The 24,616-nt window shown below is 54.7% G+C and overlaps 8 protein-coding genes across 8 annotated transcripts; 4 read left to right on the top strand and 4 right to left on the bottom strand.

The window, feature by feature from the left end:
* Window positions 1-27: 27 nt before the first annotated feature.
* On the top strand, window positions 28-2,373 carry BIM1 (microtubule-binding protein BIM1). The gene is made up of 9 exons (XM_076639951.1): window positions 28-125; window positions 245-336; window positions 439-457; window positions 596-702; window positions 1,089-1,305; window positions 1,436-1,563; window positions 1,640-1,747; window positions 1,832-2,114; window positions 2,212-2,373. The coding sequence occupies exons 1-8, from the start codon at window positions 113-115 to the stop codon at window positions 1,904-1,906; spliced, it is 759 nt and encodes a 252-aa protein (XP_076497655.1). The 5' UTR covers window positions 28-112; the 3' UTR covers window positions 1,907-2,114; window positions 2,212-2,373.
* A 295-nt stretch (window positions 2,374-2,668) lies between these two features.
* BDY24DRAFT_440454 (uncharacterized protein) lies at window positions 2,669-4,798 on the top strand. The gene is made up of 8 exons (XM_076644525.1): window positions 2,669-3,058; window positions 3,200-3,534; window positions 3,601-3,640; window positions 3,715-3,793; window positions 3,884-3,971; window positions 4,040-4,169; window positions 4,317-4,548; window positions 4,684-4,798. The coding sequence occupies exons 1-8, from the start codon at window positions 3,010-3,012 to the stop codon at window positions 4,757-4,759; spliced, it is 1,029 nt and encodes a 342-aa protein (XP_076497654.1). The 5' UTR covers window positions 2,669-3,009; the 3' UTR covers window positions 4,760-4,798.
* A 712-nt stretch (window positions 4,799-5,510) lies between these two features.
* Window positions 5,511-6,636, bottom strand: BDY24DRAFT_385382 (uncharacterized protein). The gene is made up of 2 exons (XM_076639950.1): window positions 6,335-6,636; window positions 5,511-6,174 (listed from the first exon to the last, which is right to left on the bottom strand). The coding sequence occupies exon 2, from the start codon at window positions 6,172-6,174 to the stop codon at window positions 5,671-5,673; it is 504 nt and encodes a 167-aa protein (XP_076497653.1). The 5' UTR covers window positions 6,335-6,636; the 3' UTR covers window positions 5,511-5,670.
* BDY24DRAFT_25412 (uncharacterized protein) lies at window positions 6,094-7,162 on the bottom strand. The gene has a single exon (XM_076636806.1). The coding sequence runs from the start codon at window positions 7,072-7,074 to the stop codon at window positions 6,331-6,333; it is 744 nt and encodes a 247-aa protein (XP_076497652.1). The 5' UTR covers window positions 7,075-7,162; the 3' UTR covers window positions 6,094-6,330.
* A 2,331-nt stretch (window positions 7,163-9,493) lies between these two features.
* Window positions 9,494-11,760, top strand: BDY24DRAFT_25245 (F-box protein). Its single transcript, XM_076636786.1, has 10 exons — window positions 9,494-9,767; window positions 9,910-10,016; window positions 10,112-10,195; window positions 10,486-10,528; window positions 10,634-10,737; window positions 10,820-10,898; window positions 10,974-11,044; window positions 11,122-11,239; window positions 11,341-11,558; window positions 11,635-11,760. The coding sequence occupies exons 1-10, from the start codon at window positions 9,752-9,754 to the stop codon at window positions 11,725-11,727; spliced, it is 933 nt and encodes a 310-aa protein (XP_076497651.1). The 5' UTR covers window positions 9,494-9,751; the 3' UTR covers window positions 11,728-11,760.
* BDY24DRAFT_25246 (uncharacterized protein) lies at window positions 11,761-15,699 on the top strand. Its single transcript, XM_076636787.1, has 14 exons — window positions 11,761-11,845; window positions 11,919-12,049; window positions 12,144-12,240; window positions 12,316-12,532; window positions 12,622-12,954; window positions 13,055-13,230; window positions 13,292-13,333; window positions 13,405-13,439; window positions 13,508-13,534; window positions 13,601-13,699; window positions 13,767-14,237; window positions 14,316-14,379; window positions 14,455-14,527; window positions 14,610-15,699. The coding sequence occupies exons 2-14, from the start codon at window positions 11,954-11,956 to the stop codon at window positions 15,586-15,588; spliced, it is 2,709 nt and encodes a 902-aa protein (XP_076497650.1). The 5' UTR covers window positions 11,761-11,845; window positions 11,919-11,953; the 3' UTR covers window positions 15,589-15,699.
* Window position 15,700: 1 nt separating this feature from the next.
* Window positions 15,701-22,857, bottom strand: BDY24DRAFT_25259 (uncharacterized protein). Its single transcript, XM_076636790.1, has 25 exons — window positions 22,689-22,857; window positions 22,491-22,540; window positions 22,256-22,397; window positions 21,909-22,039; window positions 21,598-21,828; window positions 20,526-21,511; window positions 20,366-20,429; window positions 20,064-20,274; window positions 19,848-19,968; window positions 19,742-19,774; window positions 19,507-19,656; window positions 19,355-19,416; window positions 19,096-19,249; window positions 18,876-19,006; window positions 18,752-18,790; window positions 18,637-18,659; window positions 18,508-18,561; window positions 18,412-18,430; window positions 18,214-18,299; window positions 18,038-18,140; window positions 17,297-17,974; window positions 17,150-17,232; window positions 16,757-17,076; window positions 16,210-16,685; window positions 15,701-16,115 (listed from the first exon to the last, which is right to left on the bottom strand). Exons 1-25 carry the CDS (start codon window positions 22,718-22,720, stop codon window positions 16,073-16,075), a joined length of 4,422 nt encoding a protein of 1,473 aa, XP_076497649.1. The 5' UTR covers window positions 22,721-22,857; the 3' UTR covers window positions 15,701-16,072.
* Window positions 22,808-24,575, bottom strand: BDY24DRAFT_385347 (DNA polymerase delta, subunit 4-domain-containing protein). Its single transcript, XM_076639949.1, has 6 exons — window positions 24,431-24,575; window positions 24,079-24,341; window positions 23,934-23,977; window positions 23,727-23,786; window positions 23,431-23,510; window positions 22,808-23,309 (listed from the first exon to the last, which is right to left on the bottom strand). The coding sequence occupies exons 1-6, from the start codon at window positions 24,503-24,505 to the stop codon at window positions 23,232-23,234; spliced, it is 600 nt and encodes a 199-aa protein (XP_076497648.1). The 5' UTR covers window positions 24,506-24,575; the 3' UTR covers window positions 22,808-23,231.
* Window positions 24,576-24,616: the final 41 nt, after the last annotated feature.

Below are 24,616 nucleotides of genomic sequence, written 5' to 3'. Positions count from 1 at the left end.
ACGTCTCGAAAAACGCTTCGCTGACCTCCCTCTCTTCCTTCCAACTCCATCTCTCTCCCCCCCATCCTTCCTTTCCCCCACCCCCACTTCTCACTAAAAACTACTACCAAACATGGCTGGAGAATGTGCGTTCCCTGACTTCGCTCGCTTTCCTCTCAAAGCGACGGTAGGAGGGCGGCGAAAGGCCATCGATGCTGACCTCTCCGTCCCCTTCCTTCCCCTTCTCTTCGTCTGGTTGGATCAGCTCGGACGGAACTGCTGTCGTGGGCGAACGATCTTCTCGGACTGAGTTACACCAAGGTCGAGCAGTTTGGAACTGGAGCGGCTCATTGCCAGGTGAGTTGGTCGAGAGAAAGAGAAGGAGAGGGGGACAAGGAGGAGAGGAGGGAAGGAAGAGACAGAGCTGACCGTTCACTCGTTCGATTGGGACGATTTCAGATTCTTGATTCGATATATGGTTAGTCCATACTCCCTACGATCGCCAGTCTTTGTGTTCAAGGTCTCTAGAATTGTAGAGGCGGTCGAGGTTTCGCTCGACGATTCCTCCCCTTCGAAGCTCACCCCTTCCCTTCCTTCCTTCCTTCTTCCCTCGAAGGTGACGTCCCCATGTCTCGAGTCAACTTTGCCGCTCGGCAAGAGTACGAGTACATCAACAACTTCAAGATTCTGCAAAACTACTTCAAGACAAAGAAGATTGACAAGGTTAGTTGAACGAAGAACGAAGGTGGAAGCGGAGTTGGGACGCCGAAGAAAAGAGCCTTGGGATGAGGGATGGAATACGAGGCAGAGGGGATGAGAGAGAGAGAAATTGCCGAGAGCCAGCAGGGAGTCAGAGGGTGGAGTCTGTGGAATTCGAGGTGTCGCAGAGGAGGGAAGGAGGAAGGCGAGCTCGACGTCAAACTCCAAACCCATCTCCTCCAGCTTCTTCGTTCGGTCAACGACTTTCTATACGAGCGAGAACGCTGACTTATAGCCTCTTCTTATCTACTTATTCCCTTCTCCCTCATGCTCGCTTTCTTTCTTCGCCGTCCTTACAACTCTGCTCCAACTCCCGCTCGCTATCTCCTCCCTTCCTTCTCCTTCCTCAGCCCATCCCCGTCGACCGACTCGTCAAGTGCAAGATGCAGGACAACCTCGAGTTCCTCCAATGGATCCGTCGGTTCCACGATCAGTCTTACGGTGGAGGACACTACGACGCCAACGCTAGGAGAGGAAAGGGAGGAGCTGGAAACGCTCCTGTTGCTGGTAGCGTCGGAAGGAGCGCTGGGAGTGGTGCTGGAATGGGAGGCAGGGTCGCTTCGGGAGGTGAGATTGGGTCCTCAGTGCTGCTTGTATATGGAGGTTCTGAATCACTACGATGGGAGGGAAAGGTGGAATACAGATCGAAGAAAGGAGGGCTCGAGCTGACTCTCTTTCGTTCGTCCTTTGAATCCAGGTCTTCGAGCCGGAAGTGCAGCTGGAGGAGCGAACGCCGAGCGTATGCATGCTTTGAACGAGGAGCTCGCCAACCTGAAGGGATCCGTTGATGGTCTCGAGACGGAGAGGGACTTCTACTTCGCTAAGGTTCGTTTCGCATCCTCCCTCTCTCCCTTCCCTCGACGCGTCGCTGACTCGTCCTTCTCTTGCGTCTCGTTTTCAGCTGAGGGATATTGAGCTCATTGTCCAAGAGAAGCTAGGCGATCCTTCCGCCGGAGAGAGCGAGAAGGGAACTCTTACCAAGATCCAGGACATCCTCTACTCGACAGAGGTTTGTCTCTCTCTTCTTGACCCCTCCCTTTCTCGACGCTCGCTGACCATTCTCCGCTGCTTCTTTCTTCGTTCGGTTTCACAGGAGGGTTTCGAAGTTCCCGAAGCGGATCTCGTCGCTGAGGGGGGAGCACCCGGACAGGAGGACGAGACGTTCTAAATCGACTTCTCTCGAACGCAATCCTCCACTTCCCTTTCCCCACCACCGTCACCCTACTCGCCTGCTCTACTCAGCTTGTTCACCCTACGTAATCTCTCCCTCTATACCTCCTCGTACTTATCTCAACCCAACTATGGACAAAGCTACACTCGGTCTTCCTTCTTCGTTCGATCTCCCTCTTTCTTGCTCGACGTTCGTGTTTACCTTGGTTCGTTTTGCTTCTCTATCTTTCGTTTGTGAGTCGAGCCTTGAGTAGAAGAGGAGCTATTCACATCTTCCGTTCTGTTTTCTTCTTCTCGCGACAGATGGGGATGGGTGCGAGAGACGGAGGCAAAGAAAAAAGGAGGAAGAGGAGAACAGACGCGTCGCGTCGAAGGTCGTTTCGCAAACAGATCACGAGCACACCAGGGCTTCTCACGCCCAAGTTACCTTTGTACCGTTCACGGACGAAGCTTATTACGCCTTTCTTCCCAAGAAGACCTCCTCGTGGGCGGAGCCTTCGAAGAAGGCTGATTCCAATCCACTCGAAACTCTCTTCGGCCCTCTCTCGGTTGCGAAGAGGAACTGGTTAACCGGAAGATTCTTTACGCAGTGGCGTGTGCTTGGTTAACGAACGAGAAGTCTTGCGAAGAAAAAGCTCTTGCTCTGCTCAACCTCTTCCTCCATCTGCCATGTGTCTTCGTTTTTTGACTCGAACGGCTCCCATTCCTTTCCTCTTCACCATCGCCTCTCTCTCCTTCTTCGTCCTCATCCTTCACCCAGCCTTGGATTCCCTCCTTCCTCATCCTCGCTTCGCCCTTCACAATCTCGGAACGGACTCGACCACCTTCGGATCGTTCTCCTTCTACAACTACTGGCCGTCGTCCTCTCCCTCTCCCCGCTCAGCTCAGTTCGCTTCAAAGTACATCCAGGGCGAATGGGTGGCTCGAGAGAAGCCTATAACATCTTGGGAAGACATGGAAGAGGTTTTACCAGGAGCAGGTTTGAGGCGAGGGACATGTCGAGACTTCGATGGAGGGACTGGAGACGGTCGAATGTTTCACGTCGCGAATTAGGAGTGGGTGGGAAAGGAGGGAGGAAGAACGAACTGGGATGCTAGAGCGATGGTGGTGGATCTACTGCAGAGGAGAGGTGGAATTTTCTTAGTAGGAGGTGAGTCGTCTTTTCGAGGGAAAGGAGGAAAAGGAGGAGAGGTTTGGTTTCTTGTCTCGTCGCTCGACAACCTTAACTCTGTCGGCAAGCGAGCTGGAGTGGCTGATCCGTTTCTCGTTTGCTCTGTATGTGCATGTGCAGACTCCATCACTAGTCAGCACCTGGAAGGCCTTTCGCATCTTCTTATGGGCCTCGCAATCACAGAGTCGAAACGACTCAACGTCACCTCCGACGCTTGGACGCGTCCGCTCTTCAACTCTCGAAACATCACCGAAGCCAACATTCCGGAGACGGACGGACTGGATCTTCCTTGGTTCAGAGGACTCTTCTTGAGGGTACAGCACCCGCTGACGAAGATGCTGTTGGAGGAGGCAGGAGTCGGGGAAGAGCGACTGTTGTTGCCCGTCGCGACTTCGGTTCGAGACGACTTCTTAATGTCGAGAGAGGAGTACGAGGAGTTCTTGGAGCGTGACGAGGTAGCTATACCATCCTTTTCTACTTTCATCAGACTGCACTGACTTGATCTCTCCCTTTCGTGACAGTTTTCGTTGGAGGAGGGCGTGGACTTTGCGACGACCGAATGTTTGTTTTCTTTCTGCCCTCGTCGTGTTTCCGAAGGCTGACTCCTCTCGCTCGTGTTGTCCTTCTTCAAACAGGGATCCGATACATCGAGCGGGTGACGAGCGGAGGGGAGGGTACTCCCTCGAAGCCAGCGGTGCTCGTTCTCAGCACAGGGTAAGTTCGTCTCCCTCTGTCCCGCGTTTGTTTACATTCTCGGTTCCTACCTCTTCCTCCAGCTCACCCTTCCTCTCAATCTTCTCACAGACCTCACTGGGCCAACGGGAGATTCGCTGGAGCTGGTCAGACCAAGGAGCTCAAGCCTGAGAGGTTGCTGGGGATGTACGAGCGATCCGTGAGCACCAGTTGGGACGACGCGTCGCGGTTTTCCCATGCTGACGATCTCCCTTCCCCTCCTCTAAGATAAAATCGCTCTTCCAACGCCTCGAACCTATCGAATCTGTCATTCCGATCTTTCGAACAACCGCCCAAGGTACTCCCAGTTGTTGGATCTACTCGAAGGAGAACTCGCATCCGGCGAACGCGACGCAGCGTAAGTTTCTCCTTTCCGTCGATCTTTCCGTCATGGTTCGGAAGAGAGGGCCGGGGAAAACAATGTGATTAGCTTGTCGAGTCGCCATCAAACTGACCGTCTCGTTTCTTTCTCCCTTCCTCTTTCTTCATCTTCGACGTCCTGCAGTCCTCACGATCAAAGAATCGTTCTTCCCTCCTCCCGGAGCGGAAACCAAGTACATCTACAACTGGCCTCTCATCCCAACCTTCAACAACATCCTTCAAAATGAAGTCGAGTCGTTCAATTATTTAAGAAGGAGGAAGAACGGCAGAGAAGCGGTCTGGATGGACGTCGCTGGTCAAGCGCTGACCAGACCCGACGCTCATCTCTCTCCGATGGCAGGAGATTGCTTGCATGTGTGAGTTTCAGCCGCTTTTTTTTCTAGAACTTGAGACGAGGGATAGAAAGGGACGAGAACTTGCCAGTGGTGCTGACTCGATCCCGACGCGTTCCTTCTTCTTTTTGCTTTCCTTTCGGGTTCTCTCTTCTTCAGGTGCATGCCAGGTCTTCCAGAGGAATGGGTTCGGTTCACTTGGGAGTTGATAAAGGCAGAGTCTGTCGTCTACTAGCCTATTGTATATTGTTTGTTTGTCTTGCTCGAAAGTCCCGAAAGTCGAAGCCGGCGACGCGACGTCCTCCAACTTCGACGACCCCCGTTTTTACCTCACGGACCACCCTCCCCTCCTTCTTTCCTGCTCGAGCTGAGTCAAATGCGGTATCGAGATCATGGCAAAAGAGGGAAGCACCATGGAAGAGATTTCTCGAAGAAAAGAGAAAGAAACAAAGCGAGACGCTGAGCGAGTGAGGGTACGACGGAGGAGGCAGAGGGACGAGGCAAGTCAAGAAAAGACAAAACGAGAAGAGAAACCACAGAAAAAGACGTTGAAAAGCGTGTAGAGAAGGAAAGGGGTGCAACGGACAGGTCACAAAACGAGAGAAACGAGAACAAAGCGAGCGAGACGAAACGAACGAAAACAACGAAGTCGGCGCTCACGCGTCCTCCTCCTTTCTCTCTCCCATACCAGCCTCAACCTCGTCCGACTCGTCCTGACCCTCCTCCGCGAGTTCGGCCCTCTCCTCCTCTCCGACGATTCCGAGATCGAGGTGGTGTTGCTGCTTGTCCTGATCCTCCTCGAGATGTTCGACGTAGACTTCCTCTCCTCCCTCTCCGTCTGGCGGCTGAGCCATCTCCTCATCGACCTGCCGCTCTCCGAGCTCCTCCATAGGTTGTCCCGTCGAATGAAGGATCTCCTCTTGATGCTGTGACTCCTCGACTCCGAGCTCCTGCTCCTGCTCCTGCTCCTGCTCCTGCTCCTGCTCCTGCTCCTGCTCCTGCTCCTGCTGAGGCTGCTCCTCCCCGTCCGGTCGTGGGTACTCTCCCTCCGGCCCGTCTCCTCCTCCCTCCCCTCCCTCCGAAACCTGACTCATCACCACGCTCAGCCCAGCCATCCCTCCCAACGAAGTAGCTCTATCCAAAGCCTCAGCCATCAACGCAGCGGCCGACTGCGATTCCTCCGGCGAGAGTTGTTGAGCTCCGTCTCCGTTCCCGTTGGCGAGGAGGTTCTGAAGTTGCTGCTGCTGATGATGATGAAGGAGATGATGCTGAAGTTCCTCCATCCCCTGCTGCTGCTGTTCGTCCTGAAGCGACTGCTGCTGGGCGAGAGCTGCTGCTGCTTCTGCTTCCTCGGCCAGCTTCTGCTTCTTGGTCTTCCTGGGTTTCCGTGGAGGAGCGGTGGGTCGTGGGTTCTGGTTTGGATCGTTGGGGGAGTGGAGGGTAGGGAGGAGATGAGCGAGATGGAGGGTTGGGTCGTTGACCTCGGAGGTGGGGAGGGGATCGCTTCGAACGGACCCGTCCGGGTTGAGGTGGATGTTGGGTTGAGGTTGCTTCTTTCGACCTGGACCTCGAAAGCGACGTTCTTCTGGGTATCTGCATTCGATGGCGCGACGGGTGCATGTGGAGCAGGAGGGTTGGAGGGAGTCGCATCTGTAGAGAGGAGGGACAGGAGGAGAGGGAGGGCAGAGATCAGCTTCGAGATCGAAAAGAACGCGTCGTGTCGACGAATCGGACCTTCTTCCCTTCGAGGAGGTCAAGATCGGACCAAAATCGAGCCAAGAAGATAAGAAAAGGGTGCAAACAAACTCACCGAATCTTCCTCTGTCTACAAGGATGGCAAGCGAGCTCGATCTTGGGTTTCCCGTCCGGTCCCAGCTTGACCTCCTTCGGAGTGTTCCTCCTCCCTCCCTCCTTCTTCAACGACCCGTCGGGACCTCTCTTCTTCCCCTTCTCCCCAGGACTCCCATCGCCGAGACCCTCCCCGTTCAAATGTCCAGCAGGATCCAACTCGTCGTTTCCCGTTCGACCTCCTCCTCCTCCTCCTCCTCCCTCTGCCCCGTCGACTCCTCCCGAGTACTCTCCTCCTCCTGCCTCTCCCGAGTGGTACCCGAGGTAGTAGTTGTCCGAGATAGCTGCTGCTGCGTCCTGAGAGAGAGCGTACTGGCCCTCGACGGCGCTGTCGAAGTGCTGCTGCTGAGAGGATTCCGGATCTGTCGACTCGGCGTAGTCGTGGACTTCTGCTGCAACCCACGTCGAAGGTCCTGCTTCGGATTCGCTTCCTTGGGTAGTGACGTCGCCGTTGGAATCGTAAGGGTAGCCGGAGTAGGCCTGATCCTGATGGGTCGAGCTCGACGCGTCCTCGGGATATCCTTCGTAAGGCTCCTCCTGCTGCTGCTCCTCCTGATCCTGATCCTCGTCGTGGTGATCATCCTGAGCGTAAGACGGCGATTCCGCTTCGGCCTCTTCTGCGTCGGGGTAGCTGGCTGATGGGTAGGCGAGGGAAGAAGGGTCGGGGTTGGAGGTGCGTGGAAGGACGGGAAGGGAAGCCATGCTGGATGATTTGCTGGCTGAGACTGAAGAAGAGTATTGGCTGGATCGGATGAGGCTGGCGAGCTGATGAGTTGATTCGGGAGGAGTAGGGTGGTGGTAGGTTGAGTCGTCGTCGGGGAGAGCCAGTTCGGTTTGGAAGACGGGACTGGATCCAGCGGGAGAAGGACCTTCCTGCTCTAACGAGTCGAGAGAGGGATTGACTGTCGAGATCGGAGAGAGAGAGGACGAGATATAGAAGCAGCTCGATCAGCTACGCGTCCAAAACTGAAGAAGGCGAAGAAGGCGAGCTCACGCTGATTTTGACCGTCATCTAGTTCGGAAAAAGAGAAGATCGAAGATATAGAAGTCAATGTAAGCTTAAAGAGCGGAAACGGGAGTTGTTGTACATCCACAGCTACGAGGGAGGACGTGAAGAGGTCGAGGAGCTGAGGAGGAGGGACTGGAGAAGCGAGCTCGGGCAAAGAAGCTCGTCTAGATCCAAAACTTTGCATCTCACTCCGGAAGGAGACAGACACAAGGTCTTGATCGCCCAGGGACGAAGGCGAGCAAGGTAACAAGAGCAAGAGAGTCGAGCACCGTCGAACTTCGTCGTCGACGTCTTCGCTCGTTCGTTCGACTCCTCTTCCCCTCCCTTCCTCTCCTTCCTCCTCCCTTTCCGGACTCCCTCTCTCTCCTCCCAGCCCCCCATGGCCTCATGCGAGATGTAGGACTGTCGAAGGCCCTCGAATGCACCCCCTGTAGCCGCATAAGCTCGAGAGAAGAAAGAAAGGGAAGGGAAATCTCGAGCTCACCATGCTGATAGGATTCCTCTTCCAATGGATGATCTGCGAGAGACGGGAAAACGAAGAGGTCAAGCAAGGGTAAGCTCTATCGTTCTGCGATCTAGATGGATGAATGCTGGTGAGGGTGACCTCCATCGTGGCCCTGCTTCCTTCGAACTCGACGAGCTCTCGTTCCCAGTTGCCTCCGCTCATCCAAAGACGGAGGCGGATGGGAAGTGGAAGGAGACGAGCTCGACCTCTCCCTTCGCTCCCTTCCCCTCTTCTCCTCTCCTCTACGGCACCCAGAGGAACGAAAAGACCGACTTACCGATCTGACTCTCGTCTGCAGTCGACATGCTCCCTCTCCTCTTGAAACGGTCGTCGTGGATGCTGAAGGGAGAAGGGAGAGAATGGAAGTTACAGAAGAGAAGCGTTGAGCTCTGAATCCTGAAGTCTCGAAAGCGAGCCTTGCCTTTTTGCTCGTTCGCTCACAACCACGAGCATCCAAAACTTTCCAAATCTTTTACATCGATACCAGCCCACCCTCTTCTTCTCTACTTCTCAGCAAAACTCGTTCTTCAGAAATGGCTAGCGACAACGATCTCCCTCCTTCTTCCCTCTCCCTCTCCCTCCCTCAGCCTCCTCTTTCAGCCCCCCCCTACCCCTCCTCCCTCCTCCTTCCTCCTCCGTCCAGAAACACGGTCGTCCCATCCCCATCGAAGTCTACAACCTCATTCTCCACTTCGCTTTCGGTCGCCACCTCCCCATCCCTCTTGAAGAACGACTGGACGAACCTCCTTCCCTCTCCCCTCTCGCTCCTCCCTCTCACCCTCTCAAGAACTCGTCCTCCCTCTTCTCTTCTACCACCTCGTCGCTCGTTGACCCGAGTTGCGGATCCAACTCTTCAATCCCACTCAAGGGCTCCTCGTTGGACCAGGAGAGGAGGAGGCCAGGAGGAGAGGATGGATCAGGAAATTGAGCTCCTCTCGAGATCGCTTCCCGGTTTGCTCGTGGACGTACTCGAAGGATCAGCCTGGAACGGTGGCGAATCGAAACGAAGGCCATTCCAGCCCTTTGACGATCACTCGATTCGTTCCAGGATCCTAAAGCATGTCGAACTGATCCGGTCGAGCCAACCAGACTCTTCCACGTCTCCTTCCTCTCCCAAATCAAGCCCTCCCTCCTCCACGTCGATCTCAGTATTTCCCGAACCGGGAACCGTTCCGAATCGATCCATTACACCAGATGTCTGGGTCAGGAGGGCTGGATCAAGGACGAGGAAGGGTGGTGGACTTGGGCAGCTTGAGGTCAGTTTTCGTTTCGTTTCCTCTCGCTCACTCGTTCCGTCCAAGTCACCACGAGTCTGCGTGCTGACGGGTCGCTCTTCTTCTCCTATACAGGTAATTGTTGGTATGGAGAGAGGGAAGGGACTTGGTAGACTGAAAGGAAGGGAGAGGTGGCGTCGTCGTTTCTATCGTGAGTTCCTCTTCGACGCGTCTTGATTCGACGCGACGCGAAACTGATATCCTTGCTTGCTTGGCCTCGCACTCTTCAGGTCGCTCGAACGATGTTATGAGATCTGTCGGAACACTCTCAAGATCGCTCTTTCAAGAAAGATATCTGTCGTTTTCGGAGCACAGAACCGTTCGATGTCTCTCTCTCTCTCTCTCTCACACCCTCCCTTCGTTGCTGCAGAACTAACCCGTCCCCTTTCGAAAGAGATCAAAATCCTCGTTGTAAAAAAATGACCTATCCATCTGCGCGTCAAAATCCAAATCTCACTCGGACTCTTTTTTTCTCTTCGCCCTTCCTCATCAAACTCCGCTCGCCCCTCTCCCTTCCTCCAAACCACCATCTCCCTTCTTCCCTCCCCTTCCCTTTCGGATCTTTCAAAACCAGAAGGAAACGAACGAAGAATGGAGCAGTTAGCAGGTAAGCCTCTTCTCACCAATCCGTTCTTAGGCCCTTAAAGACTTCCTCCCGAGACTGAGAGAAGGGAAACGAAAACGAATCCCAACGAAGCTCACCTCCCTCCTCCCTCCCTCCCTCCCTTCTTTTCTTCTTCTTCTTCCAGACGAAACTCTCCGTCTCATCTTCTCGTATCTCGCCAACCCCGATTCCCTCTCCAAAGTCAGCAAGAGGTTGAACCGAGTCTCCAAGGATCCTTACACCCGATCTCAGGTGAGTTGTCGTCGAAACGAGAAAGGGAGAGGGAGGTGGCGAGGGAGAGGAGGAGATGGAAGAGAGCTGACCGTTTCTGTTTCGTCGCGCTGCAGTTCTTCCTCGTTAATCATGGACCTACGCATGCTTACTGGGCTGCGTTCTGCAGGAGTGCTTGTTTGACGGAGGATGTCATCAGTGTGAGTTTCAAGCGAGTTGAAGGGGAGAGGGAGGGAGGGAGGGGAGGTGAGGTGGAGCGAGGATGGGAAAAATAATTGGGGACGAAGGAGGGACAACTTGGAGTAGGACGGAAGGAGTCAGCAGAACCTGTATCGATAGGAGAGCTTGGAGGAATGTGGAAGGGAGCAGGGAGGGAATTGGCTGAAGGAACAAAACAAGGGGATGTGATTGAGGCTCTCGCTCGAGATGGTCGCTTTTCTCTTCCTTCTTTCAAAACACTGAACCTCATTTCTTTCTTCCCCGAACTTAGATCCTTCACAGCAGTGGTGCTCACATCTCTCGATACCTCACTCGTTCGTCCACCTCCTTCCCCGAGCTCCTCCCGTCGGCACGTCGCTCACGACGAGCTCACCTCCCTTCCTTCCTTCCCTCCCTTCGTCCGTTCTCCTCCTCCTCAGAAATGGTCATCCATGCCTACACTAGAGGTCGAGTTCCAGCATGTCCAGGAAGATGGGCTCAAGCTCCGAGACTCTCGTTCAACGTCTTTGCTCATTTCCTGAAGGTGCGCCTCGGTCTCGTCCTCCTCCTCCTTCACGACCTGATCCTGACTCCACGCCCTCACGTCTTGGAAATTCGAGCACTAGCTCTCGGCTACTCTCTACAAGGAGATGGACCCTGGCAAGAACGAAGACGACGGGAGCAAGTTCCTCGCCTGGATTCGACGTTCGTCTGCCTCCCTTCTCGTCCTCGCTCTCCTTCTCGATCTCGAACTGACTCCTCAATTTGTTGGAACAACAGAGAAGCAAGGTCGCAAGAGTGCTCGAGAGAAGGAGGTCACTTGGGAGTTCATCGAGAGCATGTTCAAGGACGTGAGTTTGCTTATGCTTTTAACAACGCGACGAGAGCTGACCTTCCTCTCCTCCCAACCTCTTTTCGGCGCCGTCAGTACGGATTCATCCCCTTCGCTCCCAAGGATTATATTCTCAATTCCTTCCCTGCAGCCCTCGCTCTTGATCATCGAATCCTTCCTCTTGCGAAACGTAACGGTTTGGCGTTCGACGAAGGTCAGTCGCGTCGTTCCCTCCCCGTTTCCCTGGCCTCCTCGGCGTCGTCTTGGGTTCAAGAGTTGACCCTTTGTCTAATTTATGTTGTTCTATCCGAGCAGGCTTCAGAGACTTTGTCTTCCGAAAGGTCTTTGAGTCGACGGGATCCGACGTCGACGCAGTCCCTGGACAACGCTCCATCGCCATCTGCAACGCCGTCAAGGACATCATCGAACTGGACGACGACCTGTTCGTCTCGAAGAACGTCGTCGGAGAGATCCTCATGGAGATCGAGACCAGGAAAGCAGCATTCGACAGCTTGAAGGCTCTCGACTTGGAGGTGAGTTTCTGTCGTGTCGTCGTCCTTTTCGTTTTGTCATCCGACGCTGTTCTGACCTTCCTTTCGATCCAAACAGGGACATCTTCGATTCGGGTTGGGAGAGGGAGTCCGAGAGCTCATCAAGACGTTCAGAAGCACGAGATCCATCTCGACGAAGGGAGAGACGTGAGCGCCTTTCCTCCTCTCCTTCGACAAAGCCTCGAGGCTGAACTTCTCTCCTCTTCCTCCCCGTAGCATCCGAGAACTCTTCCGAGCCTTCCCGACCGAAGATCCTATCGTTCGAGAGAGTGAGTCGCTCGTTTCTCGATCCTCCTTCCATCTGCATCCTCTCATCGCCTTTCCTCCTCTTCTTCCCTCCAGTCGTCATCACCACCATCTTCCTCCAGAGCGAGGAAATGGATACAACTCGAGCCGAGCTTGAATCTCTCGAACTCCTTCCTCTTACCGAACGTGACGTTCAAGGAGTGCTGGCCAACAGCTTCTCGGATCCAGTGCGTCCAGCGGTCGAAGTCTACCGGCTCCTCCCTCGCCTCGTCTTCTGTTGGAAAACGCCCCGCTGACTCTTCGTACTGCCCTCCATTACAGGTCTCCACCAAGGTCCTCGATTTCGTCGCCGACGCTGATGACCTGAACATGCCTGAGCTCATGCTCGGTTCGGCCGCTCGAGCTCTTGACAATCCCTGTTCGTTTCCACTTTCTTTCGTCTTTGCATCCGGTTCGTCTTCGATCCTGACCTTCGTTTTTTTCACTTTTTCAGGCAAAGGAACCTACCTTTACCAAGTCTACAAGAAGTTCAGATCTCGTCGGAATGAGGACGCCGACAGCGAAGACGAGGGGGAGACGGCGAAGGCAGCAGTCTCGGAACTAAAGAGCGTCCTCTCCAAGAAGATTCGATCCAAGTTCATTCTCGACGTCAAGGCCCTGAAGCAGGATTCTCTCAAGGCTGGTGGTCCCTCGGACAAGTTCAGAACGAAGTGAGTTTCTCGTCTTCGTTCGTCCTCCGACGCGTCTCTCCTCCGAATTAGCTGACTCCTCTCTCCTCTCTTTTGATCTACCTTCGCAGGACCCGAATCGCATACGACTACGAAGGTCGAGCCGACCCCTACCGTCTTCGATCTACTCGTTACGGACGCGACTTCGCCGATGAGGATGTCGACGCTGATCTCGACGAGAGCGACGACGACGAGGGTCAGGCAGAAGCAACAGTTATGGACGTCGACTCGACTTCGAACGCTGGAGGAGGAGGAAGAGGAGATGTCGAGATGGAAGAGGCTGGACCCGGACCGTCGCCTGTTGCTGCTACCGCTGGGAGGGTCGCTTCTTCGGACGCTGGAGGAGGAGAGAAGGTCGACGTCGGCGGATCGATCCAGCAGAGAACCTTGACTGCTAAGCTTGGGTGAGTCGTTTCACCTCCCCTCTTCTTTTCAAAGTGCTTCCTCGTCTTTCAAGTCGCAGCTTGAGCTTACTACGAGTCGCTCTGCTTGCCGAAACTTCAGAGAGGATCAAAATCAAGAACGACCAAGACGACGACGATATCGAGCCTACTACACCGCCAACATGGACAAGCCCGAGGAGAGGAAGAAGTTCCCAGAGAAGAGTCTCCCCGTCTCTGCTTTCGTCACGGATCTTTTCGGTATCAATCACGTCTGCTCAAGGATCTTCTTCGAACATGGTGAGTCTCCCTTCGATTCATCTACCGATCTGGCTGACTCTTTTCTTTGTTCTCCTCGAAGCTCTCGTCAACGGCAACTCACGTCACATCGACTTCGCCATCGGTGAGCATCGTCCACGCGTAAAGCGAGTTGGAACGGCGTTGACTGAACCGCTTTTCTGCGTTCTTTCGCAGCCGAGGGAACTCTGGTCAGCACTCGACACTTCAAGGTACGTTCGAATTGGTTCCCGACTCGTAATGCTCTAGCTGACTTTGGTTTTCCTTCGTCATCGACCAGATCCTCGCTAAGCTCGGTCGAAGTCCGGTAGGTCTCTTCCTCGCTCGAGCCGCGTCGGAGCGCCTGGCTGACACCTCACTTTTTTCTTTGCAGCTCTCCAGCATGTGGGAAGCTCTCGAGTTCCAGGAGTTCTTCGAGGAGGGTTTCGAGAACTCTCCCGAGGAGGAAGAGGAGGAAGTCAGGGCTGTTAAGGTTCGCAAAGAGTTCTTCTTGTCTCCTCCCTCGTCTGACTTCTCGCCGTTCTCTCCCTTCCTCGCAGGCAACTCCTCAACCTCAACGAGAATCCACCGCTCCTGTCATCGCTCTTATGGACGCCGATGTAGCTCCTGTCGCTCCTGCTTCGACCTCGAAAACCGTCGAAGCTCCCTCCGAAACTCAAGTCGATGTCGACCCTCCTCCTCCAACCTCCGACGCTCCGTCCACCTCTACCTCTCTCGCTGCTTCAAGACCTCGAAGGTCTCTCGGAAAACAACACTACGACGTCGACATCAAGGAGGAGGAGGAGGAACAGGACGAGGAGGATTACGTCGAGGAAGACGGATTCGGGGACGACGCGTCTTCGAAGACGAAGGGAAAGAAGAAGGTTGATGCCAAGGGGAAGGGAAAAGCTGTCGAAAAGAAGGGGAAGGGGAGGGAAAGCTTTACTCCGGTGGTCGAAAAGAAGGGAAAGGGAAGGGGTCTGGTTGTGAAGGAGGAGAAGAGGGTCGATGGACCGTACGAGAGAGAGAGGGTGAGTCTACGCGTCTTCAACTTGAAATGTTTCGAGTTTGGACTGACTCGAGTCTTTTAATTGTGTTGATTTTGACAGCTGAAGTGGATTGTCTTTCTCTGGGAGATGCTCAGGGAGGAAGACTCGAAGTTGAAGCTCCTGAGTCAGTCGCGTCTCTTTCCTCGACGACTCTCATTCCGACGCTGACTTCCTCCTCTTCCTCTTTTCGCCTCCCAAGGGAAGGAGCATAAAGCCAACGCTGTCAAAGGGAAGCGAGCCGAACCGGTGAAGAAGACGGATTTCCACAGGAGGTTCGTCCTTCATCCCCCCTCTGTCCGCTCGACTCAAAAGCTGACTCTCTTTTCCTCTTTCCGTCCTTTCGTCTCCCATCAGTCTCGCCAACCACTTCGGCATCCTCTGCAACATCGACGTCAACGAACGATCCAACAGCAACCTTCCCAAGATCGCCAGCTACTCCAAATCCGCTGCTGCCAACGGTTATCTCTCGAACGAAGATTCCGACGAGGACGAGATGTCCTTCGAAGAGGAAGAGGAGGAGGACGAGATCGATCACGACGAGGACGAACGACGATCAACCGACGGTCGAGAGGACGTCGAGAAATTCGACGAGCTGATCGAGGACGACGACGAGGATCAAGCAGCCGAAGAAGAGGAGGAGGAGGAGGAGAAGGAAACGACCACGAAGGTTCCTGCGAAGAGGAAACGAGCCGCCGCCAAACCGGTCGCCACCAAGTCGTCCTCGAAAGCCAAAACACCCGCCGCTGCCTCCATTTCCAAATCCAAAGCCAAACCCGTCGCCGCCGCCGCTCGAGGAGGAGGAAAGAAGAGGAAGGTCGCGTCGTCTCCCGCTCCCTCCGTCGTCGCTTCGACCTCCAAGACCAAAGCCAAATCCACCTCGAAACCCAAGCCGAAACCCAGAACCTCTACCTCCTCGAAGAAGGCCAAAGCTACTCCTGCTGCGAAGTCCAAGCCTAAGCTCAAAACGAAGGCGAAGACGGCTGCGAAAGGGAAGGGCAAGGCGACGGCGAAGGGAAAAGGGAAAGGGAAGATGGTCTCCGACGAGGAAGAGGAGGACGAACTCGAGGAGGAGGAGGAGCAGATTGATGGGATCGAGGAGGACGGAGATGAGGTCCCTGTTGTTGGTGGGATCAGAGGAGGGGATGGAGATAGTTCGTTGAGCGAGCTTTCGGACGAGGACGAGGGAGCGGGAGCGGGAGCGGGAGACGAGGAGATGGAGGATGCCGGAGGGAGTGGATCGAAGACTGATGGGGGAGTCGATGATTCGGGAGTCTTCGTTGGAGATGAGGATGGAGAGATGGTCGACGAGCTCGCTGATGACGGGGAGGAGTGAGCGGAGGGAAGACGTGTTTGCTTGCCTTTTTGCTTTGGTTCGATTTTGTGTCCTTATCTCGTTCGTCGGTTACTTCCTTCTGTTCTAGCATGATACTTCTCTTAAGTATTGATACTCTGCGAGAAGACGAGGACGGAAATCACGAGGGATTCAATACGGGAGACCGCCGGGGATGCGACGCGTCGCAGAGGTCTGCTGTCCCATCGAAGCTCGAGACCATCGGAATGTCCTTGTGTCTATACCTTCCTCGACAGTCTATATGAGAGGGATAGCAAGTTGTCTAGCGGTTCGGTTCGTATCAACATCGTAGATAGAGAAGAAAAAGGGACGATGGAACAGCAGATGCAGCGGTCGAGAAGAGAAGCAAGTACGTAGAAGATTATAGAGAGAAAGATAGAAAGAGAGAAAGAGATCGTTCGTCAAGACATCACAATGTATGTAGGTATTTTACGAGAGAGACATGGAGAGAAAAACAACAAGAAAGCTAGTTCATTACACCCAACGCCTTCAGCACGGTCGAGCCACCCCTAGAGCGATGAACAACAAGACAAGAGAGAAAGAACAGTCAGCGGTGAGGACTCCTCTTGGACTCGAAGAGAAACAGAGAGGAAGAATACGAACCTCTTGAGCCGCGACCCTTCCTTCTCCGTCAACTCCTGCTCCTCCTTCCTCTCCTGCTTTCTCGCCTCCCGCTCCTCGGCCAAAATCTCCTCAAGCAAAGCGTCCTTCACCGAAACCTGACTATTCGACCTATTCCTTCCTACCACGCCTCCATCAGTACCCTCCCCAGCGTTCGAAGGAGAAGCCAGCGAGTTGGACGGATGTCGGAACGAGGGAGAGCTGAAGATCGAAGCGACGCGACGACCTCCAGAGGCGGAGGTTTCAGTGATGGAGATGTGTCGACGAGGAGGACGAGCACCTTTGGGTCTGGGTCGAGCGAGGATGGTAGTTTTGGATCGTCCGAGGGCGGTAGAGGTTCGGTCTCCGGGAGGAGACGCTCCAGGTCGAAGCTCGTCCTGAAGCTCCTCTTCTTCCTCGAAGTCGTCGTCGTCGGATCCGCTTTCGGGGTCGGCCATGAGGGCAGCGAGGTTGATTCTCTGCAGGTTCGGAAAGGAAGATCAGGATTAGTTCGTGATATCGTAGAAACGAAGAAGGAACAGCTACTCACCTCCGTTCCGTTGAGACGAGGTTGTTTCTTGAGAGACGTCGAAGAGGACTTGGAGGGTGAACGCTTCGGGGAAGTTGGCGATCCACGAGGTGAACGAGGAGGATGCTCGCTCTCAGGACTATCGGTGATGATGATTCCTGGACTGTCTCGAAGCCCTCCAAGCATGTCGAGTTCCGTATCCTGCTGTTGAGCGTCGCCAGCGGTGTAGTAGTCCTCTGGCTCCTCGACGACGAGAACGCCATCGTCCTCCGCCAGATCGGCAGGACCCCAAGCTCCAATACGACCGGAGCCACCCAAGGAGGTTTCGAGAGACCGGGAGACTGAGATAAGAAGAAGATCGCAAGGTCAGCTCGAGGGAAAGGCAGCAGACGAGACGCGTCAAGTCGAACTCGCGTTCGATGGTATCCTCCAGATCGAGAGTTCGGAGAGGATGCCTCGGAAGCCAGAGGGCGAGAGGTAGAGGATCGACGTAGGTGCTGGTACCAAAAGAGCCAAAGCGTCAGCAGTCGTCGACGAGATACGAGATACGAGGAGACTCACGGCTGAAATCCGTATCTTCTTCCGTCGTGAGGAGTATCGTCCCAGGCAACTGGCGACTTCCGACTCTGTACGAGAGGATCCTCCTTCGATATGATGTGCTGAGTGTGATCCCCCGGTTGAGAATGAACGTCCTCAAGCGGCGGTGGGAAGTTGGCTTCCTCCCGCCGTGGCGCCGACGAAACCTCCTCCGGTTCGTGAAGGTCGGTGACGCTCTGTTGCCATCGATTGTCGAACCTTGCGAGAAGAGGAGCGATGAGCCTCGATGGGACCGACAAGAATGGAGATTGCGAGGAGACGGAGGAAGTCTCGGCGTTGAAGGGGACCGCTTTCCGACGAAGAGGGAGAAGGCTGACCGAGTCTCGACGACGAGGAACGGTCGAGTAGCTGAATCGAGGGTGGAAACCTTCTCCTGCTCGCATCCTCCACGTAGCAAACCTTCCCATCGAGGCTGAGCCTGAAGCGGCGGTAGGCGGTTCGGTGATCTCGAGGCCTCCTCCTCCGTGGCCATCCGACGAGGTTCCCTCCTGGAGGTCTGGCGAAGGGTCGTCTTGGATGTCGATGGCTCCTTGTGACGGGGATCGTCGGATAGCTGGAGCTCGACCTCGAGAAATGGCGTAGAGCCCCTCGGATTCCTCGAGAGCGAGAGCGGCGAATCGAGCTTTGACGGCTCGAGTGAGGCTGGAGAGAGAAAGACGCGTCAGGTTTCTTGAAGACAGGGCGTTCCTTTGCTCAAGAACTCACAGGACCTTGGTCAAGAGAGTGACGATGATGAGAACGACCGTGAGACCGGTGAGCACCCATTGCTTCAAGATGACCATCATGGCGAGGAAGACGATTTGGGCGACTGGTGGAAGGAGAAGGAGACGTCGAAGGCGTCAGATCGAAACAGCGACGCGAGCAAAGTGCTGAAAACTCACGAGCGTGTCCATCGAGAGTATACCTCAAGAATCGGATCGTAGGTCGAGTTCCGTTGGTCTCGTACTGATGCTGGTAGACGTGTAGCCTGTGGAAAGAAAAGAAGAGGGAGAACGAAGAAGAGAACGGGAACGGGAGGTGAAGGCGTCAGTCGACGACTTCAGTCTACCTTCCGAGCCGAAATCGGTCTGCAGACGTACAGTTGGTTCTTGAATACGGCTGAAAACATGGGAAGAATGAAGAAAAGCGTCAGCGTGGAGGCATCAAAGAGGAAACGATGAAAGGAGGGGACGAACGATAGGCGACGGCGAAGTAGATCAACCCGAACGGGAGGACGAGAGGGTTCAAAACTGCGAGACGGAGAGATATGCATCAGTCTCGGGAGCCGGATTCCAAAGGAACAGCGAGATTGGAGGAAGACGCACTGGCGAAGAGGACGACGATTCCTCTGGACGCAGAGCGAACGAAGGAAGAGGGACAGAGGTCAGCACCTTCGTTCGTTCAGCTCAACGCGGACTTGCTGGAAAGGACGGGACGAACAAGGTCACGATGTGTACCGGAAGCCAGTAGAAGTAGTTCCTGAAGGGAACGATGCAAAGAGAGAAACGAAAAAGTTCAGCCAACGTCGCGTCGTTCTTCTCCTCTTCTTCGAGAGAGGACTCACCAGAACCTCGGCTCCATCCCCTGATCCCTCTGTCTCGGTACCTTGGAGGCCCGAATGCCCAGGTAAAAGAGCAACGGCAGTCCGAGCATGAAGTTCTCGAAGAAGGACGTCAAACTCGTCTGAAGAATAAGCTGCGAAACCGAGAAGAGTAGGGAGGCGTTTGAGGTCAGCGTTCCAGTTCCCAGTGGAGCTGCGTGAGAGAGAGAATTTGGGGACGCGCCCAACCAGCATAGAACGGCGCAGCTTGAGGGAAACTAGAGGCGATGACCTCGAGCAGTTCCGAGGTGAGGAAGGCGTTTTGGAACTGAAGGATGAAGGATTGGAGGGAGGTGACTCCGATACAGAAGAAGATGACGACGTTGCATTGGAGGAACCTGTGAAGACGAAGCAATGGCAGGTTGAATCGAGGTCAGTCCAGATCTCGGTCTGAAGGAGAAGTCGACCAAGAAAAGGAGGTTCAGAGAACGACGAGCTCTCACCTGTAGAATCTACTTCCGATAACGTTGTGAAGTTCCGACTTGGTTGTGATGGTTTCCGCTTGCTGCGAGACGAAAGATGGAAGGAAGAGTCAGTTTGACGTTCGACGAGAAGAGAAAAGAGACGAGACGAGAGGAGGAGACTCGGAACGAACCTTCGAGATGATAAGCAAGAGGAGAGGAATAAGGAGCGTGAGGATCGAAACGAGAAGCGTCGGGACCAGCGATGTGAGAGTCGCTGCCGTCTTGGGATTCCTCTCGAGGTAACCTCTAATGGGAGGGAAGATCGCCGCGATGTTTGCGATCTGAAGGGGAGGACGAGAGAAGACGGGGTCGAGGTCAGTCCGCGGTCGACTTCGAAGCTATGCGTTGAAGGAGGAAGAGACGCACCGAAGTGAGAGTAACGAAGAACGAGATGGGGATCTGACGAAGAACGAAGAGTCAGTCGCGTCGTCGGCGAAGACGAGAAACGAATGAAGAACGGGAAAGAACTCACGATCCAGATAACCGTGAAAGCCCAAACTCCCACCGCAACCACCCAACCTCTAACGAACTCCGTTCTATACGTGTTCCTCATCAATCTAACCCAGTCGAGATCTCTAAAGTCCGGTGCAGCACTGAAAAGAGAACGAAACGAAACGAACGAGACGCCGATCAGCTGTTTAGTCCATCTCCTCTCGAGAGTTGTTCATCATGTTCGAAGACGACTCACGCCACATCACAAGCGAGCCTCTTCCTCGGATGACTCTCCATCCTCTTCTTGACGAGTCGTGCGATCTTGGGGTTCCGGAAGGTGACGAAGGCGGTGGAGGAAGGGGTGAAGCTCGAGACGGGTCGGGAGGTTTGTTCTTCGATGAGGGAGGTGAGGAGGTTGAGCTTGGCGGAGAGGTAGTCGATCAGAGGGGCGTTTTGGTTTCGGAAGACTGTTTGAAGAAAGAAGAAGAGAGACAGGGAAGGTCAGCGAGAGGACGGGAGCGAGAACTGACGCGTGGGAAGACTGAAGCTTGAACGTACGAGAAGTGAGATGAGTGAGAGGCTGGTAGGGATCGAGAAGAGCTCGAGGAAGCGTGTGCAGCATCTATAAACGAAGATGAAACCACAGAGAAGAAAGATCAGCGACGATTTCTCGAACTGCAGTGGACGACAAGACCAAAAAAACGACGCGTCAACTCACCTCCCAAATCGTCCTCTCATCCTCCTCCTCCCCCGTCTCATCCAAAAACCTCCCCAACACCTTGAAGAACAACTCCCTCCTCTCCCTCTTGCTCATCCCGCTCACATCCAGATCCCTCCCAGGCTCCTCTCTCGCCTCTCCAACCTGACTCTCCCCCTCCTCCTTCGAACAACTCGCCCTCGGTTGTCTCCCCTTCTTCCCCTTCTCCAAATCCCCACCCAACTCCAACTCGTACCTCTCTCCCTGCTCTCCCTTCTCCTCCTCCTTCACCTCCTTCCTCCTCCTCCACCCGGTCAGAACCCCGAACGCTCCTCGACCAGGGTTCTTCCCCGTCTCTCTCCAAACGCGTCGATCCTTCTCCCTCCTCACCGCTTCCATCACCTTTGTCACCAGCACCACATGGGCCAACTCCAGTCTCTTGAGCACGTCCATCCTCCGTTCTCTCAACTTTTCCAACTCCAACATCCTCCGAATAACCACAACCTCCGTAATGAACGGTTCCTCGCCGTCCTCCTCCTCCTCCCCTTGGATGCACGCTCCCGCTCCCACTCCCGCTCCCTCCGCGCCGCCACCCAGAAATCCAGCTCCAACGCCAAGGATCTCTTTCCCACTGTGTTTCTTATCGCCCAAGATGCCGTACCGGTTGCAGCCGTCCTCGAAGTAGGCGCGGAGGGTTTCCTCGGTTCGCATCGAAGGCGGGATGTTGGTGACGATGACGGATCGTTGCCGCCAGCCTCGAGGACCTTCGTTGGTGATGGGTTTTTGATCGGGCGTGTAGCGGGTTTGGATGGAGAGGGAGGTGAGCGTTCGGGGAGGGTGGCTGGGTGGGAAGGGAGAGGGGGAGGGGGAGGGGGAAGGGGAAGGAGGGGAGGTGGAGGGGTTGGAGGAGGAAGAAGGGACGGTGGAAGCTGGAGTTCGAGAGGGAGGTTCGATGGACGCTGCTTTCATCGCTTGGTCGAGAGTGTGGTGGAGGGTGCTTCGACGATCTGTTCCGATTCCGATTCGAATGAAAACGCGACGCGACGAGGTTTCAGCCCTCGCTTCCTCACACAACGAAGACGATGTTACTCACACCTGATCGACCCCCAGCTCAACCAAACCAACGCGACGACCCAACTCCCCAAGATCCAAATCAAAATAACGAGATGAACCCAGAGGTACTTCCTCCCCTTGTCCGTCAGGATCAACGAACTCAAACTCGCCTTGACCATGCTCGTGTTGGAGATGGTCGAAGGAGAGTAAGAGATGTGCAGAGGCATCAGAACGGGGAGGACCGTAAGCGTTAGGAAGCCGACGTAGAAGACTGCGAAAGAAGACAAGGAACGAGACGAGCGTCAAGGTCGAATGAAAGGAAACGGAGGAGAGGACGAGAGAGCGACTGACAGCAAGCTCTCAAGTACCGAACATGAACCGTCGCGTCTACCCCGCATCTGAGCGGCATGTCGGGTTCGGGGAACCAGATGGCAGCCCAGAACCAGGCGAACGGGTAGGGGGAGAGAGGTGGGGAGGGAGTTCTGGAGGAGAGCGAGGGAGGAGGGCGAGTCGATGGCCGAGCGGAGGGAGGGGTTGGAAACCAAACGAGATTAGAAGATTAGATAAAAGCGAAGAGTCAGCTCAGATAAGGGAAGATCTTCCTCTTCTCCTTTGGCCCACGGAAGATTTCTGGAAAGCAAAGCTCTCTCCCTCCTCTTCCTCTTCGCTCGTCCCCCCTCCCCTCCCCTGAAACTCACCTCGACCAACACCTCGCCTGATACAAATATCCAAACTCCCAACTCTCCTTACTCGCATCGTCCCTCGGTTCGTTCGCCTTCCTAGGATCTCCTCTCCGACGTCGGATCCGACGAAAGGATTCGAACCCCAGCGAACAGAGGGCTGCCAACAACCAAACCAAACTCGAACGAGGTGGTGAGCTTCGGGTTCGACAAGGAGGAAACGAGGTTGGGTTGGGTTGAAGGGATCCCTCACCAGCTACAACGGCAGAAACATAGATGTTGGAGAGAAGACCTGAGTATTCACTGCTCTCTCGAACACAATACGCACACGCACACGATCAGAAAGAGGGAGGGAGGAGTCAGGGGACGAAGGGAGGAAGGGAGGAAGGAGGTGCGAGCTCGACGCTCTCGCTCTCTCCGTTGTTCTCCTTGAAAAGGAACAGAGACTCACGCTGAATACGTTCGATCTTGGATTGTAGCCATCCAAAACCAACCTGGGGGTATAGATCGAAAAGCAAAAAGGAGTTGGGGTGGGTGTGAGTGTTGGGGAAGCTTCAGAAGAGAGAGCTTCAGGTCGAACGAGTTCGCTCGATGACGGCCCTGCGGTAAGAGAAAGGGCGAGGCCGCCTCGTGTTTTCTTTTCTGGGTTTCTTCTTGCGCCTGTATGTAAAAAGAGAGGAAGGTGACAGGGTGTGTGTGGGTGAGACGATTGGTATTGGGAGCTAGTGCTAGAGGTGGAGCTGCGAGGAAGCTGAGCACGAAGAAGGGAGAAGAGAAGGTCGGGACGAATCGAGGGAACGGCTGGTGGGACGAGAAAACGAGAAGTAGCTAGGTGGTTTCAACAAAAAGGGGTGGGAGAAGTAGGTGGTACAGTAAAAATAGAAAGTCGTTAGAAGGGAAGGGGGTCAAAGCAAAAAAGAAAGGGAAAAGCGTCGAGCGTCGAACGGTAAGCAAGAGGGAGAAAGAGAGACGAGAGAGAGAGAGAGAGAACGATCTAAACAGCTCCGTAGAAAACGCTCTCCTTGATCTTGGTGTCCTCCTTCCCTTGTCTCGTGAGAAGAATGTCCTTGACCTGGAAAGAAGAGGCGAAGACGGAAGGTTCAGCTTCGGATCGAACGGACGCGTCGGAGAGTCGAAGAGTCGAGAAGGGAGATCGCTCGTCTTCGTCGGAGGAGAGGAGCGAAAGAACTCACGTAGGAAGGAGGTTCGAGACCGAGTCGATCGGCTCGGTTCCATCGGTCGATTCGAGAGAGGGAGGTGCAGGGACCGAATCCTGGGAGAGAAAGGAGCAGGGAGGGAGAGATGGTGAGTCAGTTGGGAACGCGACTTAATGGGAAGCAGGAGCAGCTAAGTTCGCGGTAGGGATGTCGACGAGATAAAAACGTTGATGTTGGGGAGTCGTTGGTTGTGAAGGTGGATGGGTGGAAGGAGGTAGCGGCGAGGGAGGGTCGGAGGGAGGCGAGGCGACGAGAAAGGGCGAAGGACTCACGGAAGTCGAGATCAAAGATTCTGAGAATAGTGTCGACCTTGGTGTGATTCTCAGCGTGGACTGGAGTACAGCAGAAAGAAGTGAAGCTCGTCAGTCGAGGTAGACTAGAAGGGCTCGAGAGCAACGAGCTCTCGCATCCATCTTCTGAGACCTCTCCCTCCATCTGGAGACGAAAGCAGCAGCGTGACCGGCTCTCTCTTTACTCACTAGGATCAACCTTCCCCATCATCCTCTTGGCCTCAACGTATCCACTATACCACCAGAAAACCAACACGCAAGCGAGGAGAGAAAGGAAACAAAGAAGGTCAGCCCTCGTTCCTCCCTCCCTCGTCTCTGTTTCCATCCAACTCACGCAGACCACTCCTTCCCTCTCGGATCCAACTCCTTCACCTCGATCTGCTCCTCCTCTTCCTCATCCTGAAGGATAACATCCAGATCGTCTTCGAACTCGGGCTGCTGCTCTTTCTCCTTCGCCTCCTCCTCCTCGTCGTCATCCGAGGAAACGACGACGGGTGCCTTGAAGGAGGAGGAGGACGAGGATTTGGATCTTGATTTCTTGGAGGAGGAGGAGGGTTGGGAGGAGGCAACTTTGCCTTTGGAGAAGGAGAGCGTGGACTGCAGATCACGGAAGAGGGAAGGAGGACAAGAGAGGTTAGCGGGAAGGTGGCAAAACGAGGGAAGGTCGAGCTTCGAGGCTCACTCACCTGTTGGAGGGAGGAGGATTTCTTGTTCTTCTTGGAGGAGGAGGAAGCTGAGGTGGATCGTTTGGGTGGTGCCATGTTCGGTTGTAGATGTGGCAGGGGCGATGGATGGGATGGATGGATTTGGGGAAAGTGAGAGTTGGGAGGGAGGAGACGACGGATCGAGCTTCGAGCTCAACGAGGTTCCAG

This window comes from Mrakia frigida (genome assembly GCF_051309035.1).
Source record: "Mrakia frigida strain ATCC 22029 unplaced genomic scaffold BDY24scaffold_11, whole genome shotgun sequence".
Classification (NCBI taxonomy): Eukaryota; Fungi; Basidiomycota; class Tremellomycetes; order Cystofilobasidiales; family Mrakiaceae; genus Mrakia; species Mrakia frigida.
Note: the sequence above shows the minus strand (reverse complement) of the source record. Positions and strands in the feature narration are given on the sequence as shown.

What these genes read in the sequence shown, in the direction of transcription:
- BDY24DRAFT_25246 (XM_076636787.1), top strand. Translation starts at nt 11,954, where the DNA reads ATGGATACAACTCGAGCCGAGCTTGAATCTCTCGAACTCCTTCCTCTT. An exon ending in GACCGTACGAGAGAGAGAGG is followed by an intron (nt 14,238 to 14,315) that starts GTGAGTCTACGC and finishes TGATTTTGACAG; the next exon opens with CTGAAGTGGATTGTCTTTCT. An exon ending in AAGACGGATTTCCACAGGAG is followed by an intron (nt 14,528 to 14,609) that starts GTTCGTCCTTCA and finishes GTCTCCCATCAG; the next exon opens with TCTCGCCAACCACTTCGGCA.
- BDY24DRAFT_25259 (XM_076636790.1), bottom strand. Translation starts at nt 22,720, where the DNA reads ATGGCTACAATCCAAGATCGAACGTATTCAGC. An exon ending in CTTTCACGGTTATCTGGATC is followed by an intron (nt 19,775 to 19,847) that starts GTGAGTTCTTTC and finishes GTTCTTCGTCAG; the next exon opens with ATCCCCATCTCGTTCTTCGT. An exon ending in CTCGTCTCAACGGAACGGAG is followed by an intron (nt 16,686 to 16,756) that starts GTGAGTAGCTGT and finishes CCGAACCTGCAG; the next exon opens with AGAATCAACCTCGCTGCCCT.
- BDY24DRAFT_25412 (XM_076636806.1), bottom strand. Translation starts at nt 7,074, where the DNA reads ATGGCTTCCCTTCCCGTCCTTCCACGCACCTCCAACCCCGACCCTTCT.
- BDY24DRAFT_440454 (XM_076644525.1), top strand. Translation starts at nt 3,010, where the DNA reads ATGGTGGTGGATCTACTGCAGAGGAGAGGTGGAATTTTCTTAGTAGGA. An exon ending in AGTTCTTGGAGCGTGACGAG is followed by an intron (nt 3,535 to 3,600) that starts GTAGCTATACCA and finishes CTTTCGTGACAG; the next exon opens with TTTTCGTTGGAGGAGGGCGT. An exon ending in GGACTTTGCGACGACCGAAT is followed by an intron (nt 3,641 to 3,714) that starts GTTTGTTTTCTT and finishes TTCTTCAAACAG; the next exon opens with GGATCCGATACATCGAGCGG.
- BDY24DRAFT_25245 (XM_076636786.1), top strand. An exon ending in TCTTTGCTCATTTCCTGAAG is followed by an intron (nt 10,738 to 10,819) that starts GTGCGCCTCGGT and finishes TTCGAGCACTAG; the next exon opens with CTCTCGGCTACTCTCTACAA. An exon ending in TGAAGGCTCTCGACTTGGAG is followed by an intron (nt 11,559 to 11,634) that starts GTGAGTTTCTGT and finishes CGATCCAAACAG; the next exon opens with GGACATCTTCGATTCGGGTT.
- BIM1 (XM_076639951.1), top strand. An exon ending in AGACAAAGAAGATTGACAAG is followed by an intron (nt 703 to 1,088) that starts GTTAGTTGAACG and finishes CTCCTTCCTCAG; the next exon opens with CCCATCCCCGTCGACCGACT. An exon ending in AGGCAGGGTCGCTTCGGGAG is followed by an intron (nt 1,306 to 1,435) that starts GTGAGATTGGGT and finishes CTTTGAATCCAG; the next exon opens with GTCTTCGAGCCGGAAGTGCA.
- BDY24DRAFT_385347 (XM_076639949.1), bottom strand. Translation starts at nt 24,505, where the DNA reads ATGGCACCACCCAAACGATCCACCTCAGCTTCCTCCTCCTCCAAGAAG. An exon ending in AGAGGGAAGGAGTGGTCTGC is followed by an intron (nt 23,978 to 24,078) that starts GTGAGTTGGATG and finishes CTGGTGGTATAG; the next exon opens with TGGATACGTTGAGGCCAAGA. An exon ending in GATGGGGAAGGTTGATCCTA is followed by an intron (nt 23,787 to 23,933) that starts GTGAGTAAAGAG and finishes GCTGTACTCCAG; the next exon opens with TCCACGCTGAGAATCACACC.
- BDY24DRAFT_385382 (XM_076639950.1), bottom strand. Translation starts at nt 6,174, where the DNA reads ATGCGACTCCCTCCAACCCTCCTGCTCCACATGCACCCGTCGCGCCAT.